This window comes from Betta splendens, chromosome 15 (genome assembly GCF_900634795.4).
Source record: "Betta splendens chromosome 15, fBetSpl5.4, whole genome shotgun sequence".
In the NCBI taxonomy this organism is placed as follows: domain Eukaryota; kingdom Metazoa; phylum Chordata; class Actinopteri; order Anabantiformes; family Osphronemidae; genus Betta; species Betta splendens.
The window spans coordinates 649075-667171 of NC_040895.2; the positions used below are offsets into that span (position 1 = coordinate 649075).

The 18097-nt window shown below is 42.0% G+C and overlaps 1 protein-coding gene across 5 annotated transcripts in view; it reads left to right on the forward strand.

Annotated features, from left to right (window-relative positions):
- The window catches only part of piezo1 (piezo-type mechanosensitive ion channel component 1), a 78171-nt gene extending 62994 nt beyond the window's left edge, over positions 1 to 15177 (forward strand). For 3 of the 5 annotated variants that reach the window (XM_029174957.3, XM_029174958.3, XM_055502379.1), the window contains 32 exons: positions 173 to 277; positions 404 to 560; positions 1559 to 1802; positions 2049 to 2145; positions 2299 to 2464; positions 2556 to 2645; positions 3475 to 3557; positions 3984 to 4052; positions 4141 to 4241; positions 4488 to 4581; positions 4822 to 4887; positions 4956 to 5128; positions 5213 to 5313; positions 5391 to 5573; positions 5708 to 5966; positions 6276 to 6464; positions 8583 to 8780; positions 8871 to 9033; positions 9259 to 9388; positions 9472 to 9619; positions 9717 to 9869; positions 10070 to 10131; positions 10226 to 10384; positions 10469 to 10616; positions 11044 to 11232; positions 11341 to 11433; positions 12256 to 12428; positions 12505 to 12627; positions 12714 to 12793; positions 13017 to 13206; positions 13338 to 13479; positions 13644 to 15177. In XM_029174957.3, coding sequence (XP_029030790.1) covers positions 173 to 277; positions 404 to 560; positions 1559 to 1802; positions 2049 to 2145; positions 2299 to 2464; positions 2556 to 2645; positions 3475 to 3557; positions 3984 to 4052; positions 4141 to 4241; positions 4488 to 4581; positions 4822 to 4887; positions 4956 to 5128; positions 5213 to 5313; positions 5391 to 5573; positions 5708 to 5966; positions 6276 to 6464; positions 8583 to 8780; positions 8871 to 9033; positions 9259 to 9388; positions 9472 to 9619; positions 9717 to 9869; positions 10070 to 10131; positions 10226 to 10384; positions 10469 to 10616; positions 11044 to 11232; positions 11341 to 11433; positions 12256 to 12428; positions 12505 to 12627; positions 12714 to 12793; positions 13017 to 13206; positions 13338 to 13479; positions 13644 to 13754 — 4439 coding nt within the window. In that variant the 3' untranslated portion in view covers positions 13755 to 15177. The remainder of the gene's footprint in view (positions 1 to 172; positions 278 to 403; positions 561 to 1558; positions 1803 to 2048; positions 2146 to 2298; positions 2465 to 2555; positions 2646 to 3474; positions 3558 to 3983; positions 4053 to 4140; positions 4242 to 4487; positions 4582 to 4821; positions 4888 to 4955; positions 5129 to 5212; positions 5314 to 5390; positions 5574 to 5707; positions 5967 to 6275; positions 6465 to 8582; positions 8781 to 8870; positions 9034 to 9258; positions 9389 to 9471; positions 9620 to 9716; positions 9870 to 10069; positions 10132 to 10225; positions 10385 to 10468; positions 10617 to 11043; positions 11233 to 11340; positions 11434 to 12255; positions 12429 to 12504; positions 12628 to 12713; positions 12794 to 13016; positions 13207 to 13337; positions 13480 to 13643) is intronic. The other 2 variants (XM_055502378.1, XM_029174959.3) reach the window with 2 other exon arrangements.
- Positions 15178 to 18097: the final 2920 nt, after the last annotated feature.

Genomic DNA, 18097 nt, shown 5'->3' on the forward strand with positions numbered 1-18097 from the left:
TAATCACACTTCGATGGACTGTGAAGTGAAACAGTTAAATGATCTCATAGTAGTTGTTCAGCAGACAGCCCCGTGTTGGATGTAAACCTTAACCTTGGGCATGTGTCACAAATAATAACTAACTTCTCAGTCATTTGGAGCTAATGTTTCATGGGCATGTGTTGTCCTGCAGATTATCCGTGGCGCTGGAACACTCCAGTGCTTATGAACTCCGCCCTCATTAAATGGATTTATCTGCCTGACTTTTACACCAGGCCAAACTCCAAAAACCTCATGGGTTAGTGTCTGAGTCTGTACCTCTTCATTCCTCATCTGTCCCACAGTCTGCCCTTGTGCAGATGAAATAAAATCCTCAACGTCTGTGGTTAGACCCTTAACTCAACCATGTCCCCTTTGTCCATAGCCGACTTTGTGCTGCTCATGTGTGCATCCCAACAGTGGAGGGTTTTTGAATGTGAGCACACAGAGGAGTGGATGGTTCTGGCAGGCGAGAACACAGACTTGCCCGACCCGATGGAAGGTCGACTGTTCAATCCTGCCCCGAACTTTATTAACTGCAGGTAAATGTAGCAGGTGTCAGGTGAGATGCAGGTGTAGGTTTCAGGTTCGGTCATACCTCATGCTTCATACATGACAGCCCTGTGACCAAGATGAAGTTAAGGTCAACACATTAAATTCAGTCCATGTGTAATTTTCGTGTTCTGTACAGACTGCTTGGTGCTGAGTGTCTTGTCCTAGATCCTACACAACTGGAACTGGGTGGTTCCAGGTGTGTAGGTGTGTAGAAGTGCATTCTGTGCTGTTATTTTGCTGTAACCTGTCTAGACACAACACTGTAACTCAAACCAGAGGACCAAACTTTCAGAGATCAAAGTCCATAATTGAAGCCCATGTCTCTTTAATTCTTCAGTACAGCTATCTAAGATTCAGGCTCAGAAATGCACATCTTATCATTCCTAACCATTCCAAATCAAATGAGTCTTATAAATATAAGACAAACTAATGATTATTAACATCTAAGCTACCTTTTACTGTCTGAGCAGTATATGTAGTATAATGTAACAAATATTAAAGAAGTCATTCCAAACAAAGTGGAAACGTCATGCTTGTTTTTAAAACGACTTTTTATTAAAACTTCCCGGAAATGTTTGGAAAAAGTTCTCAGTAAAAGTGATGTCTACTACAGGCCTACCTAAAGTATGTGACATACTGAGTAGCAATATCCAGATGTTTGAGCATTAACATCTTATTTTTAAAGTGTCTAATAACACTGCCCAAGATCTCAAGTATTTTAGTGCAGACATTCAGAGCAAATGGAAAGTCACAGTGCTGTAGTTTGAACTGTAGAGGGGTTTTATATACTGGAAAACCCAGCACATTACCACTGGTATATAACCCATGTGTGATGCTTCTATTGCTGCTTCTGGTGTTTTATCAACCCACATATAAACCAGCTAATATGCATAATATTGATCTAGCTAACTGTAGTTTCTTCTCATAGTAAAAACATTTTTACATCACACTTATATCTTTGGTGCGGTTCCCTGTCCTCCTCTAGGAGCTACCTGGACATGGCTAAAGTTGTTGTGTTCCGTCACTTCTTTTGGTTTGTGCTGTCGGTTGTCTTCATTACTGGAGCCACCAGGATCTCTGTGTTTGGACTGGGCTACCTGCTCGCCTGCTTCTTTTTTCTCTTGTTTGGGACCCAGCTGTTGGTCAAACCATCCAGGACTCGCCTCACCCTGTGGGACTGTCTCATCATCTATAATGTGGCAGTCATTATATCTAAAAATATGTTGTCTGTAAGTCCAAGGCTCATCTTTTTCTCCAACTCTGCAGCTCAAAACATGAATGTGTTCCAGCACCAGTAGACAGTGGAAGTAATACAGTTTAATTATATTATATTATAATATAATCATAAGTGAAGTTTGTGCCAAGTCCACATGGTGTGGTTGAGATTAACCTGTATAGAACCAAAGACATGAAGCTGTTATACAATGCCATGATGACAGGTTTCTATATGTGACTCATATCCTTCTCTCCATCAGATTCTGGCTTGTGTGTTTGTACTTGAGATGCAGAAAGGTTTCTGTTGGGTGATTCAGCTCTTTAGTCTGGTTTGCACAGTCAAAGGATACTATGAACGTAAGTATAATTGCATTATTACAAGACACCATAAGAAAATAAGGAGACAGTATCATGACCAGATTCCGTTTCTCTTCAACAACCATGTGTTACGATCATAAAATGTAACATGTTTTCATTTTTGTTTGATTTATTTTGTTTTTTTTTCCTTAGCCAAAGAGGTGAGTGATAAGACATGTAGCCTCCCCGTAGAAGAGGCTGGAATTATCTGGGACAGTATTTGTTTCCTGTGCCTACTGCTGCAAAGGAGGATCTTCCTTAGCTTCTACTTTGTGCATGTGACAGTTGAGCTACAGGCATCTGCCAAACAAGCATCAAGGTAAGACATGAGGAGGAGGATTGCAAATGGTCACTTCTACTGATCAGATGATTGGCTTATAAATGCAATGGGAACTGTTTCCTCTCTGCAGGGGCTTTGAGCTCTTCAGAGCCAGTATTTTAAAGAACATTAGATCCCATCAGCAAGCTGAGAAGAAGTCTTTATCGCAGCTTAAAAGATCGTAAGTGTTCACATTACAAAGTTATAGTAAGACAAAATCAAGTTCACCTCAAGGAAAAATTTAGTGCTGATATATTAGTCCAGTGTTCCACCATTAATCAGCACTGGAACACACTTTCATTCCAGTGTCTTGTTTTATATCAATAAATATATATTAAAAATTGCATAGTTTCTCTTGGATCTTCCAGCATTTGATATCATCATCGGTCAAGGTAACAGCTTCCCTCAACCTCTTCTAACAGGCTTGAGTCTCGTTGGTAGGTATTAGCTGCTAAAAGCCAGCCAAGCTCAGTAGAACTCAATAAAACTCAGCTTGATGCAGCCCTGACAACAGTGGCGGTTGACTGACTCAGTGTCTCCAACCTCCCTTGGGATCAGGTTGAATTCTACCGGAGGAGGGAGTTTAAACTCCATCTGACACAACAGACCCACACACTACGTTGGACCCTGACCGGTGTCTTGGACCTACTTGTTTGCTAGTGGATCAAGTGGTCATCAGCTGATGACTCAGCCTTCTCTCTTATGTGGAGTGTCCAAGATATATGGCATATATGGTGTCCTAATGGACCTCTTATGCGTGAACATGGTTACAAACTGTGACTAGCACAGACGTCCAGTCACAGATCACCACAGATGGAGGAGGCCAGTAAAGTGACAGTTTGAGGAGGAGATGTAATTATCATATTAGAATTTGAATTTGGATTTCTGGTTTGTAGTAGTGATGCTTTCACTTAAATGTAAATAAATGTGATGCAGTGATATTGGCATGAAAGAAACACCTAAATATCGTGTCTTATCTCTCGTCTTTGTCTTTTGTCCTCTGCTCTCAGGATGCAGAGAATTCGCTCCAGGCAGCAGAAGTACAGAGATGGTGACAAAATGAGTGAAGACTCTACTGACAGTCAGTCTGCTGGTACCACTTGCTACTTCAAAATGCCTATTAAAGTCTGTTTTATTTACATCTGTACAGTAGTTTAACCCCAAAATTAAAGGTTTCTTTTTTATGGCACTAGTTCATGGACCGTTACAGTACAATCTGATCTGAACTAAATAGCCTTATGACTTCCACATCTAGTTCAGTTCTCGTTTTGAAGAATAATCGTTTATATTTAACTCCATTCATCAAGTGTACACACTTCACACTATTTGGTTTGTATTCTGGCTACTCTTCTGGTTTGGTGGTGTGGTTCAGGGATGCTTAAGCACACTGTATGGCTGAGATACACCCTAAAACTTTGAGTGATAGATGAAAACATCAGAAGAACGAACTACATCACCAACCTAAATCACTGCGCACCGACAGCCTTTCCTCTAATTTTCCATTATCTTGTCCTCTAAGACATCCACAAAGACCAGATGGGGTCCAGGAAGAAAACATGGCACCAACCGTGGTTGAACCATGCTACAGGTTTGATACAATATTCTTTTTTAAGTCACACTTGGCCAAAGATATGTCTATTGAGGTCCAGGAGACTGTAAGGCTTTTTTGTACTTAGTTCTTCACTCAGGAGAGTACTACTTGTTTGAATCTGACAGCGAAGATGAAGAGGAACTGTATTCTGAAGATCAGAAGTCTCAGAAACGAACTGCCTGCCAGGTCAGACACACAACATTTACAGTATATATTCACACAGCCTGCTATTACAGGAGGCTCCAATGATCCTCCACGTGTCGCATCAGATACGTTTCTTGCCTGTTGTGGCTGTCCTTCTAACCCAGGGGTGTCAAACTGCTGTCCTCAAGGGCCGGTTTTGCTGGTTTTCCTAATCCCATGCATTGCAGATGTGGTAATTGCTAACATTACTGTGCAGTGGTGACAGTACTGTGACTGGTTGTCTCCCAGCTGGCGTACCAGGCATGGGTAAGCAATGTGAAGGCGGCTCTGAGGGAACGCCAGAGACAGTTCAGGAGGACTGAAAGAAAGCAGGAGACAGCAGGTAGAGTGATCTCTGTGATAGGCTCTGTTCTATCATCCGGAATGTTATCTGCCTCTGATTTTGTGTTTATTACCATATTTCACAGTTCAACTCAGATGTGTGTTGGCCTTTAATTATTTCTTCACAACAGACATTTCCTTATTCCTTATATGATGTATCAGCAGGGGTAAAAAGAGGTGTGTGTGTGTGTGTGTGTGTGTGTGTGTGTGTGTGTGTGTGTGTGTGTGTGTGTGTGTGTAGTGGACAATGACGTATTTGAAGACTCTGCCAATCAGCTGGACACGGATGAGCCCCAGGAGGAATCTGGTAGGTTCACATAGTCTCACCTGCGCTCTACTCCCTCCTCCCCCATCTCATCTGTCTGTGTGCCTCAGGTCACGGTGAGACAGTTCAGAGGATCCTGGATATCTTGTGCTTCTTATGGGCCATAGTTCTGGCAATGGTGGATGGACTGACCCAGTGGCTTAACCTGCTGACAAAACAGTATAGACAGACTTCTTCTGTTCTGTGCAATGAACGTTACTATATGAAACACAAGATACAGCAGGTAAACATCAAATACCTAAACAAAACCCACAACAGACATGCGCAAACAAGCTGTTCCTCTAACCTTTGTCCCTCTTGCTGCCAGTATCATAGTCCAGCAGAGGACCAAGCGTCTCAGGACAGTGACAGTCTCACACTAGAGACATGTTTGGATGAGCTAGATGCCGAAACTTCCACCAACCACAGGTCAGTGTGGAAGAGCCTGTGTTTTTAGTCTTTGTGGTCAAGCGTCAACATCTATGAACTTTACCTGACTCTCTTAGCTCCCTGGGGTTGGACAGTAGGGGTGTGATGGGATGGTCTACACCGAGACCACGACTTGATAGCATTGGCGCTGGGAATCTCCTGAGTCCAGAACTCCCATCCTCCGGCATAGAACTGGTACCAGAGCCAACACAACAACAACACAGACACTCTAGGACTGCCAGCGAGCTGCTGGGGGAAAGGTAGGCTTAGTTGTCACTTGTTTTGTTTCCAATGTCAGTGACTCCTTGCTTGGATAATTCCTTTTCATTTGGAACTTCCTACAGTAACTGGTTCAACTTTAATTGAAAGGTTTTAATTTCCTCTCTGTCTGCAGACAGTTCTTCATTGAGGAGCTAGAACACAGCAAAGACTTTTACAATAGCCACAACCGTCTGCTCAAGCTCCTGTTCGCCATGTACAACCTGCTGGCAGCCAATTCGGAGCTTGTGTGCTACTTCATCATCGTGTTAAACAACATGGTCAGTGCCTCCGTCATATCACTGATCCTGCCCATAATGGTCTTTCTCTGGGCTATGTTGGCTGTTCCAAGACCAACCAAGAAGTTTTGGATGACAGCTATAATCTACACAGAGGTATGGACAGATGTTCATGCACTTTATACACATGCTTCATATGAGTGCCACAATTTTCGATAATACAAATTTTTCTACATAGCTATTGTTTTACACAAAACGATGAAGCTGAGAGAACCTTCTGTATGACAGTATGTAAGTATAGTCAGGGCCAGCCCTGGCGCACTAGGCGAGATCACAGTTATGCGCCCTCTACTGACAACCAGCTTGTGTATGATGGATTTGAAGGGACAGCATGCCAACATTCCTGTGCTCTTTCCTGCTATGACCCACGGCTGATGGATGATTACTCTGATCTGCCTTTCCTAGGTGATGGTGGTAGTGAAATACCTTTTCCAGTTTGGCTTCTTTCCCTGGAACAGTGTTTATGAGATGACTCTAAATGAAGACAAGCCTTTTTTTCCACCTCGCATCCTGGGCCTGGAGAAGACTGACAACTACATCAGATATGACCTACTACAGCTACTGGCTCTCTTCTTCCACAGATCCTTGCTCATGGTCAGTGATGACACATTTGACAACCAGTGAGCATAGACGCTGTAAACCTGTTGTACCTTGTGGCTAATTACACCCTTTGTAAAATAAAAGTCATCTTACACTGACTTTAGCTACAGCCAGTGCATATACAGTAGTACTTGTAACCATGGATGAGAGATGAAGCACAGTATACTTTATAATGTATTTATATATATATACATTCATTCGCACATTTCATAGGCAAAGGTGAAGTCATTTGCTTAATAATACACACACACACACACACACACACACACACACACACAGAGTCAAAGATAACACAAGTAAACGCATCATGCAGTTTTTAAACAAAAGGGTATTATTATTAAGGGTAAAAATAAATCAAAAACTACATTGCCCTTTGTGAGAATATGTCCCCTAAACCTAATAACTGGTTGGGCCACCCTTAGCAGCAACAACTGCTATCAGGCGTTTTCAATAACTTGCAATGAGTCTGTTACAGCGCTAATTTTGGCTAACTCATCTTTGCAGAATTGTTGCCACATTCAAGGGTTTTCGAGCATGAACCGCCTTTTTAAGTTTATGCCACAGCATCTCAATTGGATTCAGGTCAGGACTTTGACTAGGCCACTCAAAGTTCAGCCATTCAGAAGCTTTGGATCATTGTCCTGCTGCAGAATCCAATTTCGCTTCAGGTCACGAACAGATGGCCGTACATTCTCCTCATTTTTGTACACAGTAGAATTCATGGTTCCCTTTATCACAGCAAGTCTTTCAGGTCCTAATGCAGCAAAACAGACCCAGACCATCACACTACCAACCGCCATATTTTACTTTTGGTATTACAGTGTATGTTCTTTATCTGAAATGCGGTGTTTCTTAGGCCACACATAATGGTACACACACCTTCCAAATAGTTCAAGTTTTGTCTTGTCAGTCCACAGAGTATTTTCCCAAAAGTCTTGAGGATCATCAAGATGTTTTCTGGCAAAACTGAGATGAGCCTTTATGTTCTTTTTGCTCAGCAGTGGTTTTTGTCTTGGAACTCTGCAATGCAAACCATTTTTGCCCTGTGGCTCTCACTGTGGTTCGCTGCAGTCTCAAAGCTTTAGAAATGGCTTTATAAGCTTTTCCAGACTGATAAATCTCAATTATACCCTTTCTCATTTGTTTTTGAATGTCTGGATTTTTGCATGATGTCTAGCTTTTGAAGATCTTTTGGTCTAATTTACTTTGTCAGGCAGGTCCTATCTAAGTGATTTATTGATTGCAAACAGGTATGGCAGTAATCAGGCCTGGGTGCAGCTAGAGAAAATAAGCTCAGGTGCGATGAACCAGAGTTAAGTTATATTTTAACAGGGAGGCAAACTTGCAGGTGTCACGAACACACGGCTGAGGACCCAAATGCACAGCACACTCGAGGAATTGGTGAATTAAACAGTGTTTATTTGTACAGCGTTGTCAGGCAGTCCGGGTCATACACAGCGTATCTCAGTTTAAGTACTATGAGGAACAGGCAAGATCGGGTCCAATAGACAGGCAGAGGTCGGTTCACGGATAGGCTCGGCAAAGGTACAGACAAGGGCTAGGCAAAACTCACGGGTCAGACGGTCAGACAAATACCACAATCCAGGGTGAAGGTACAGATGAGGGTCAGGCAGGAATCGGCGGTCGATGACAGGCAAGATCAGAAAAACGCGGTGACAAGAACGCTGGATAGTGGTGCTAGGACTCAACAATCTGGCGTCTAACTGCTGGCTGAGGTGGTGCTTAAATACTGGGTGTGAGTACTAATTATTGACAGGTGTGCAAGGTGAACCGGGATGACAGAAAACAGGAAGTCCTTTCAACATAAAACAGGAACTGACATAAATCGTGACAGCAGGACAATGTGGTTTTTCATTTGTTTACCCTTAAAATAACCTTCATTTAAAAATTGCATGATGTGTTTAATTGTGTTATCTTTGACTAATAATTAAATTATTAAAAAATCAGAAATCAGTAAGGGGCAAAGACTTTTACCACTGTATGTATATGTATTATCAAGCAATTACTTCACCGTTGCCTATGAAATGTGCTTAAGTAACACTATCTACTTTTGACCAACAATAAGTTGTGTGGGTGTGTGTGTATACTCAGCGTTATGGCCTGTGGGACAATGAAGGCTCATTGGAGGAGCAGAGCCCTTCTCCAAAGAGCTTTGGCCAAGGTACAACTAAGGAAGCATGTGAGGATGGAACAAGGACAAGGGGGGACGGAACAGAAAATGAGGAGCGAGGTCGCTCAACACCCAGACGGGCCGATCCACATATAACTGAACTGGGCCAACTTGAAAATGTCAGTGCAAGTCATTAGCCATTGATCCCAGTAGGGAGTTGAATGTTGTACTTGTATGGTTCTAAAATAGTTGCTTGTTTATCAATGTAGGAAAATATTGAGCCAAGGGCTGCTAGAGCACAACCCCCGGCAGCTGAGCTGGGACAGAAGGACATGTCAGATCCTGACTCCAAACTAAAGGAAGGAGATACTGAGCAGATAACCAGGAAAAGGAGCAGTGTCCGCTTCCGCAGGAATCAAAGACGCAGCAAAGGTTTGACACTTTGACACTTACACTTCAAGAGGTACCGTAGATTTATAATTTTTTTGTTGCCTCCAATGACTTCAGGTGAGTTTTTAGTGAGTGTGATGCCTAAATGGAGAAGGAGTAGCTGGAGAAATGTGGAAGGAATGACAGCTGATAAACAGTCAACATTCTCAGCTACAGGCATGTTCGCCACTTACTGTGGCGTCTTTTCCAAATATATGTGTATTCCAGAAGAGCCCACCGCTGAGACAGTGCTTCCCATTAATGAGTGGAAGAAGAAGCAGGAAGGCCAGGGCAGAGAGGCAGCCAAGCACAGACTGCTGGCTGTGGGACATGAGATAAAATGTGCCTTCATCTGTGGGTGAGTGTGGTGGAGGGACTGACATCACCATATCCAGATTAAGAACATTTAGCAAGGGTTCACTTGTTTGACTGACTGTGCAGAGTCCAGAGTGTTTATAGACCAGCTCAAGGCTTCTTTAGGGATGTTCTACACGCTGAGTATCGAGCTGCCACCGACGTCTATGCTCTCATGTTCCTGACCGATGTCATTGACTTCATCATCATCATCTTTGGCTTTTGGGCCTTTGGGGTGAGAGGTGGTGGAGGGTGTCATGCTACATCTCGAACATGTCTTCTATATTTAGAACTGAAAACAGCTGATGTGCCTCCTTTCGTCTGTCCTGTAGAAGCATAGTGCAGCAGCTGATATTGCTTCCACGCTCTCTGAAGACCAGGTTCCTGAGGCCTTTCTTGTGATGTTGCTCATCCAGTTCAGCACCATGATCATTGACAGAGCCTTGTATTTGCGCAAGGCCGTTCTGGGAAAAGTCATATTTCAGGTTGAGAACTCAAATTGTGATTATTCTGGTCACATGTTTTCCTTTGACATGGTTTTATTTGAGAGGCTCCTAATGACTAAATAAGATCCTCCGCTACCACAGTCCATTCGATGAATGCTACACAGATGCTCGTTCTTCTGGCTAATTGATCTCATGTCTGTTAATTCTTCTTAACCCTTTGCTCTGCTCCTTCCCTTCAGGTGTTCCTTGTGTTTGGTATTCACCTGTGGATGTTCTTCATTCTACCTGCTGTCACTGAAAGGTGAACTCTGATTGTGGACTTACAATATTATATTAGTATTCATAACAAGTGAACGTAAGATTATTGGATTTTCTTTTTCTTTCTTTCTGTTTAGGAAATTCAATCAGAACTTTGTGGCCCAGTTGTGGTACTTTTTCAAGTGTATTTACTTTGGTCTGTCAGCCTATCAGATCCGCTGTGGATATCCTACTCGCATACTTGGTAACTTTCTCACCAAGAAATACAACCACCTCAACCTGTTTCTCTTCCAAGGGTATGGACGTAGAACAAATGTGGAGAAAACTTGAATCCCCATAAATGATTGTGCCAGGATGCTACAGAGGCTGTTTGTATGTAGGTTTCGTCTGGTTCCCTTTCTGGTGGAGCTGCGTGCTGTGATGGACTGGGTGTGGACAGACACTACTCTGTCCCTGTCAAACTGGATGTGTGTGGAGGACATTTACGCCAACATATTCATCATTAAATGCAGCAGAGAGACAGAAAAGGTAACGAGTGTGATGATGAATGAATCTAAGCTAACTCTTAGCTTAAAAATGTTTAACATGTTTAAAGCCGGGCGGCACGGTGGTGCAGTGGGTAGCATTGTCGCCCTAGAAGGTCCTGGGTTCAATTTCCAGAGCGGGCGGGTGCCTTTCTGTGTGGAGTTGGCATGTTCTCCTTGTGTTCTCCTCATTGTCAGTGTGATGCCTGTAACAAAGGAGGGCCCACACCCACCACCCCTTTCACTCATTGTCCATTTTTATTTAGTGCAGGGAGCATGATGGGATAGATTGTCATCGTAACCTAGCTGTTTGATTGCTTTAGACAGGGACATTGAATAACTCCTTTTGTTTTTTCTGCCTACTGAAGGTTATACTGTGTTACTGTGCTAATCCAGTAGCTTGTGTAAAAAACAATATGTTGTGCCGTCAGAAATATCCCCAGCCCAAAGGGCAGAAGAAGAAGAAGATAGTGAAATATGGCATGGGAGGACTCATCATCTTCTTCCTCATCTGTATCATCTGGTTTCCCCTCCTCTTCATTTCCCTGGTCCGATCAGTGGTGGGTGTGGTCAACCACCCCATAGATGTCACTGTAACTGTCAAGTTAGGAGGCTATGAGGTAATCAGCATAATGAGGCTTTGTATGTTATTGGATAAGAAATAATATGACACAATGACATTGATAGTATGTGTTGTGGCTAATGGTGTGTTGCTTGTGAAAATCTAGCCCCTGTTCACCATGAGTGTGCAGCAGCAATCCATCCAGCCCTTCACAGAGGCCGAGTATGAGCAGCTCACCAAAGCGTTTGGAGATAATGCAGTGCGTATTAAGCTGCTGGTAGACTGTGTGGAATTAAACATGTTTATGCTATTACAGTTAGCCTTATGAATCTACTAAGCTGAAATGTTTAAAGAAAACAGGTACTGTAAATGTCTGCAACCCACACTTCTGTTACATAAATATTATCCTTGATACTTCCTTTAATAATTGCACATGCCAACAACAAATGTTTCCTATATTATAGGTTTGTATTAATTTAATATGAATATATTAACATTCAATGACATCACACACACTAATCATATTATATAATTTAGAAATGAGACATTTCAAAATTTTACATTTTTGGTGAATTTAAAATCATAATCAATAGACTGTCTGTTTTGAGGAATATTAAAACATATCTGTGCAAAAACAGAGTAATAAAAGACTCAATAAGTTTACCATTATAATAGTGTGCAGTATTTATATATATACTGTACACCTAAAGAAAAGTTGAACTGCCTTCCTTGAAAAAAACACCAGTACATAGCCTCGTTTTTGGAATCATAAAGTCAAAGGTAATTTTAGTTATTATAGTATAGTATAGTATTATAGTCAACATATCCTAGGTCAATGCTTTCCTTAGGCACTTCGATGTAAGTAAGGTTCTCTGCCTTTTAACCTGGCCTTTGTTTTAGTGAGTGATTCCAAATGTAATTGTCTCTGTCCTACTGTAATTATTTTCAAACTTTGTAGTAATATGTTTCCTAATGAAACCAAAGGACACTATCCTCTTCACATGCTGACTCCAACTCATACACAGGTTTTTTAACATGGAAGATGCTGTTTGTAATGCAAACATCATGTGTGTGCATCTAGATGGCCATGCAGTTCATCACACTCTACAGTTATGAGGACATCGTAACGGCTATGATCGAAGGTAGTTCAGGTTCGGTGTGGAGAATCAGCCCCCCCAGCAGACAGGAGGTCATTAAAGAATTGCTTGGAAGTCCTGTTGACCTAACTCTCCGTTTATCCTGGACTTTTCAGAGGTAAAAACTTTGTTCTTCTTATTTATTTAGAACAACAGAGTTCTGACTAAATCCATCTCTCTGAATGGTTTCATAGAGACCTGGGCAAAGGAGGGACGGTGGAACACACCTTTGACAAACATTCTATCAACTTGGAGCCTGAGAACCCAGTCAGAGCAGATCTGGCATCACTGCTGATTGGCAACCGCACCGAGCCTGTGTAGGTTTATTCTCACCATCGTTGTTTTTCACGTTTTTGGGTTCACATTGTATTGTTCTATCTTATGACTTGTGTCTTTTCCCCAGGCTCATTCCTAATTTGTTCCCTAACTACATCCGGGCGCCCAATGGAGCTGAGGCTAAACCAGTCGGTCAGTTATTCAAAGGTCAGAGGGCTTACTGTCTGTTTAGTATAATACGCACTGGATGACAGCCCAAGTGGCTCAGGGCTCTGTTATCATGTCATTGTTGACTTGGTGACTGGTTGATGTAGACCAAACTGACCACTGGTAAATTTTTACGTCGGGGTTGGCTGTCATGTCAGTTTAAACATGCTGGAGGCCTCATCCTTCAGGTATCATGTAACACGGCTGCTTGGTTGTCTCATAGGGAATGAAAAAGGTTACCTGAACATAACTCTGTCCCTGATGAGTGATGGACCATTGAACAGCAGCAGAAACCAGGAATGGTGGGACATTGCCATTGCAGGATGTTCATCCAATTCATGTGAAGTTCTGCCCATGGTTATATTCAATGACAAAGTCAGTCCACCCAGCTTGGGCTTCCTGGCTGGATATGGGTAAGACCCCCCTCCCCAATACTACTTGCATACAAGATTTAAAACAACAGCCAACTTCAGATGCCATGGGATGAAGAAAGGTATCTTCATTCCCAAAGTTAATAAACCTGTTGTTCCCTGTCTCCTTTCAGAATCATGGGTCTATATGTGTCTGTGGTCTTAGTCATTGGAAAGTTTGTGCGTGGCTTCTTCAGTGAGATCTCCCACTCAATCATGTTTGAGGAACTTCCCTGCGTTGACCGCATCCTCAAGCTCTGTACAGACATCTTCCTGGTCAGTTTACACCATGAACACACCTGTTTCATATATCAGAAACTGAAAAGATTTCTCCAAATTTGAAAATTCCTCTTAAGTTGAAAAAAAATGCATCCTGATTGTGCAAAGGTCCTATTGTTAGCGTAGATTACTTCTACTAACTCTAACAATGTTTGATTCAGGTTCGTGAAACAGGAGAGTTGGAGCTGGAAGAGGAACTTTACTCAAAACTGATCTTCCTCTATCGGTCTCCAGAGACTATGATCAAATGGACCAGGGACATCCAGAGCTGAGACCAGAAAGATTAACTTGGCAGCAAACAGCCGTGTCCAGGGTCACACATGGACACAGATGCACCCTGACAGACATACTGTATGAAACAAGGCCTTTGGCTTCTTCAAAACACATAACACTACAGACTATTGAATGGAAGTGTGGGGGCCACGGCAGGCAGTGACTGCGTTTGCTGTTAATCACCTAGCACATACATCTGTTGTCGCATCTGCCTCTGTACAGTCTGTACAGTCACACAAAGTCATCTGGATGTGGCCATTAGTTTAGGAGCAGGGGTGCCCAACCCTAATCATTGAGAGCTACTGTCCTGCTGGTTTTCAACTCTCCCTCCTTTAGTTAATACTGATTACCTAGATAAGGTGCGTCCAGTCAATCAACAGCTAACTGTCACACCTGATTAAGGTAATCACCAGGGACAGTTAGAAAACTAGCAGGACGGTAGCTCTCGAGGACCAGGATTGAGCACCCCTGATTTAGAGTTTGGCTGGTTACTGGTCAAGCGAGACTCAGGGGACTGGTGTGGTCGATGTTGGTTGTTTTAGTGTGTAGATTAGTGTAGATGACAAAAAGCCTTTTCTCGGTCCTGCTGGACAGCAGGGTCCAAACATGAAAGCCCACTTACTGTAGCTCAGTTCAGTTCAAAGTGACTAACTGATTGGGAGTCTGGGTATTTACATGTCTCGTCTTACTCACACATCTCTATCTGATGACCCTCACATTACCTCAGTGAATCCACCAAGCTTCAATATCTGGGACACTCAGTAAGAGTTGACTGAGTCTTTCATCATAATAAGCACCTTTGGATTTACTGGTTGTTATATAGTAATGTTTTAATGTCTCCTTGTCTAAAAAAGCCCTGTTCCCAAAGCACAGAATAGTCATTTGTGGATCGATGGGCTGGACTCATCTCTCTGAGGTCATGTTCATGATAAAGTATGGTCTTAATTTTGTTACAAAGGAAATATTTTCAATTAAAAAAAATGTTGTGACGATATCACAGCTAGTCATAAATCACTGACAGGTTGAGGTCAAGTTATTAATGTGGTGGTTTAGAGTTAGAATGGCTGTGGCACCTACACACTGTTGGGTTGTACCAGCATTCCTCTGGCTGGTTAGTTCTTATTAGATGTTTAGTGTAATTTATTCATGGAATTGCAACTAAGCTTTAAATGTGAATCACTAAAGCACAATATTAAATTACCATAACGTGGATCTCATGTCTCAGTGTAATTTACATCTTAAATACCAATATTGGAAAAGAAATAGAAGATTTTAAGACTTAAAGGCAAGCATGAGTTACACCAGAGACCTTTCTACTCTACTATTTGCCTTGTTTTAATCAGTGAGTGAGGATGGATGTGTTGTTGTTGGTGTGTGGATCATTTAAAATACATTACAGTGCAATAAAACATTGAAAGAAGATTTTGAATATTAAAGAACTTTCATGCTGTGTTTTCTACTGACATGGTGTCAGGTACGCCATAGGACACACCCTCCACCAAACCTTGTGGATGACCTCAGCTGATGAGAGTGATAGTTTATGTATCATAAAGCCAACACCTAAATCTGTGACAACCCAGGACGCAGAATGGCAGTCTTCCACATTCTCTACATCCATCACCTCCTCCTAGCTATCGCATACAGACTGTGTCTGCTCCTCGACCACCTAAACTATACAAACCACAGACAAATAAACATCAAAACAGCTCCTCTTCCAAAACACAGTAACAATAAGTTTATTAAATGTGGTTTCATTAAGTCTCTGTTGTTAAGGATTTGTTCAGTGACCATCCGATCTCTCCATGCTCACACTAAGACAACTAAATTCTTGTAAAATAGATGAAGTGACTTCAATATTCATGTCAAGGACTGTCTCATCACTGAATTTATTCACTGCTGAACTCTTTTGGTCTTACTCAGCAGGTACATGTAAATGATGCCACTCACTGTTTTAGTCAGACCTACTGATGTACTAACTGTTGAATTGACTATAACAAACATAACAACAGCTGGAAACAACCTCCACTACAGCAGATGCTTGTGATGATGCTCTTGCCAGATTTAAGCATAATTCTATCATCTGTTGCCTCATTGTCTTGTAGCTGCACAGAGGACAACAGTCATCTTAATCTTATAATACAATACAGTATAATACAGTATAAACCGATAGATTGTCTGGTTGATGTTGCTGCAGTTAAGGCAGTACAATATTTCAGAAAAGGTCAGCTCCATGGTACAACTCAGATATCCAAGGTTAAAGCACAGGACCCCACAAATAAAAGTTTTGGAAGTGACAAGTTAAAAGTTTTTATAAATATAGAAAATGCCAATAAAACATTTAAATCTTAGTAGCAATGACCTAATAAATTGCTAAAAACTTAACCATTAAAGATAAAAGCAGATCCTGAAAGCTTCACAAGCAGCAACAAGCTAGTCCACTGACCGATGACTTTAAAGGGGTCATATGCAAAATCCACTTTTTAGACATTTTGGAGCGTTCCTATGACTCTATGGGTCACATATACACACACAGAGCATGGTAGAAATGCATTTCCTCCTTTTTTCACATTTTGAAAACGTAAATTTTCTCATCCAATGGAGAGAGACCTTGTCCTACTCTGAGACCGTTCCCCAGTTGTCGTCACAGTGGTAGGAAGTCTTGCCTGCAAATCCTGAACCACCACCCCCACAATGATCCTGAACCAAAAGTGGACTTCCGCCATTTCCCCCCTTTCACTCACTGTGAACAGACGAGCACGGCAGCGCCCAAGTCCTCCCATAGAAATAGTTCGGTTCTTGGGTGTTTTAACCAACACCAAAGTCTCTTCACTTTTGTAGTATATTTATGTATCATTGTCATATCATATCATTTACATTTACTTTTAGCAGTAAAGTTGATCCTTGCTTATGGGAGAAATACAGAGAGTAGAGGGGTTCACGTGTGTCCTCAGTGACTGGGGTTAGAGAGTTTGCTTAAACTGGGTTCACAGAGTCTGTGTTCGCAGAATCTGTTGTCTAACAATGGTTATCTGAGCTATTCAAAATGTCACACCGACCTGGGAAAGGAACTGAGAGGTTGAAGCTGGGCCAGAGGGATCTAGGAGCCGGACGGATAACACGGCCCAGCGCCAGGACTTTCCAAGTAGCCTTATTTGGACATGTGGAAAGACTTTAGGTGGTGGTTATAAGCAAGCGTTCACAGGCTGGGGTTTTCAGAGCGCTTCGCAGAGGGTCCGCTGGTAGCACACAGCGGACCTTTTCCGACCTCTCAGTTCTCTCTGCAGAGGAACAAGCAGGTGAATTCGGTCTCTGCCTCTCTTGCTATTACTCTTTTGTATTCATTATCTGATTGTTTTAATTTGCCATATAATAAACCTGTATGCTATTGATTTAAACTTCGAAGTTGAGTTCTTGTGAAACCTCTGCCGTGGTTGAAGAAAATACACAACACTTTACCAAGGGATCAACAAGTGAGGACTTTGTGGGTCACTTTTATTTTAAACGGACCGGTGCCAGAAACACTGCCTCAGCATTTATACGTATGTGCATTTCAAACGAGGGTGCGTACAATGCTGGATTTGTTTCACGGCTCCTGTTGGAAAAAAAGGATCTATTCCTACAGTCCGTCATCCACTCACTGAAGTAAGTACATGCTTGATATTTATAATGTTTTAAAATGTTAGTTTGTCCGTTTAAATGTAGTAACCTATGTGTGAGGCAAGTTAGTAGCTAGCTATGCTAATGGCTACAGCCAGTCGACCGAGCCTTTGTCCCCTTCAAATGTGCTCATGTGGGCTCCTGCAGCCACACACCTGTGTGTGAATTCTTATTCTGAATTCTTATCTGACTTAGTTCTTAGCACAGATAAAGTCATTGTAGTGGGAGAGTTTAACACTTATGTAGATGTTGACAGTAACTGTCTCAGCACTGCTTTTAACTCCTAATAGACACTAATGGTTTTACACAGCAGGTAAATGAACCCACTGATCGTTTTAACCATACCCTCGATCTTGTCCTGACATATGGGGTTGAAATTGATAATTTAATAGTTCTTCCCCAAAACCCTCGGTTATCTGACCATTTCTTATTAACTTTTGAATTTAGCATAATTGACCTTACAATAGCTGGAAACAAATATTACTATAGGAGATATTTATCTGACAACGCTGTTGCCAGATTCAAGCAGATGATTCCGTCATCTTTTGCCTCAATGTCTTGTAGATACACAGAGAACAGTCACCTTAATCCTTATGAACAGGTTGACTGTCTTGTAGATGATGCTGCAGCTTCTCTACGTACAATGTTAGACACAGTGGCTCCTCTGAAGAAGAAGACAGTGAAT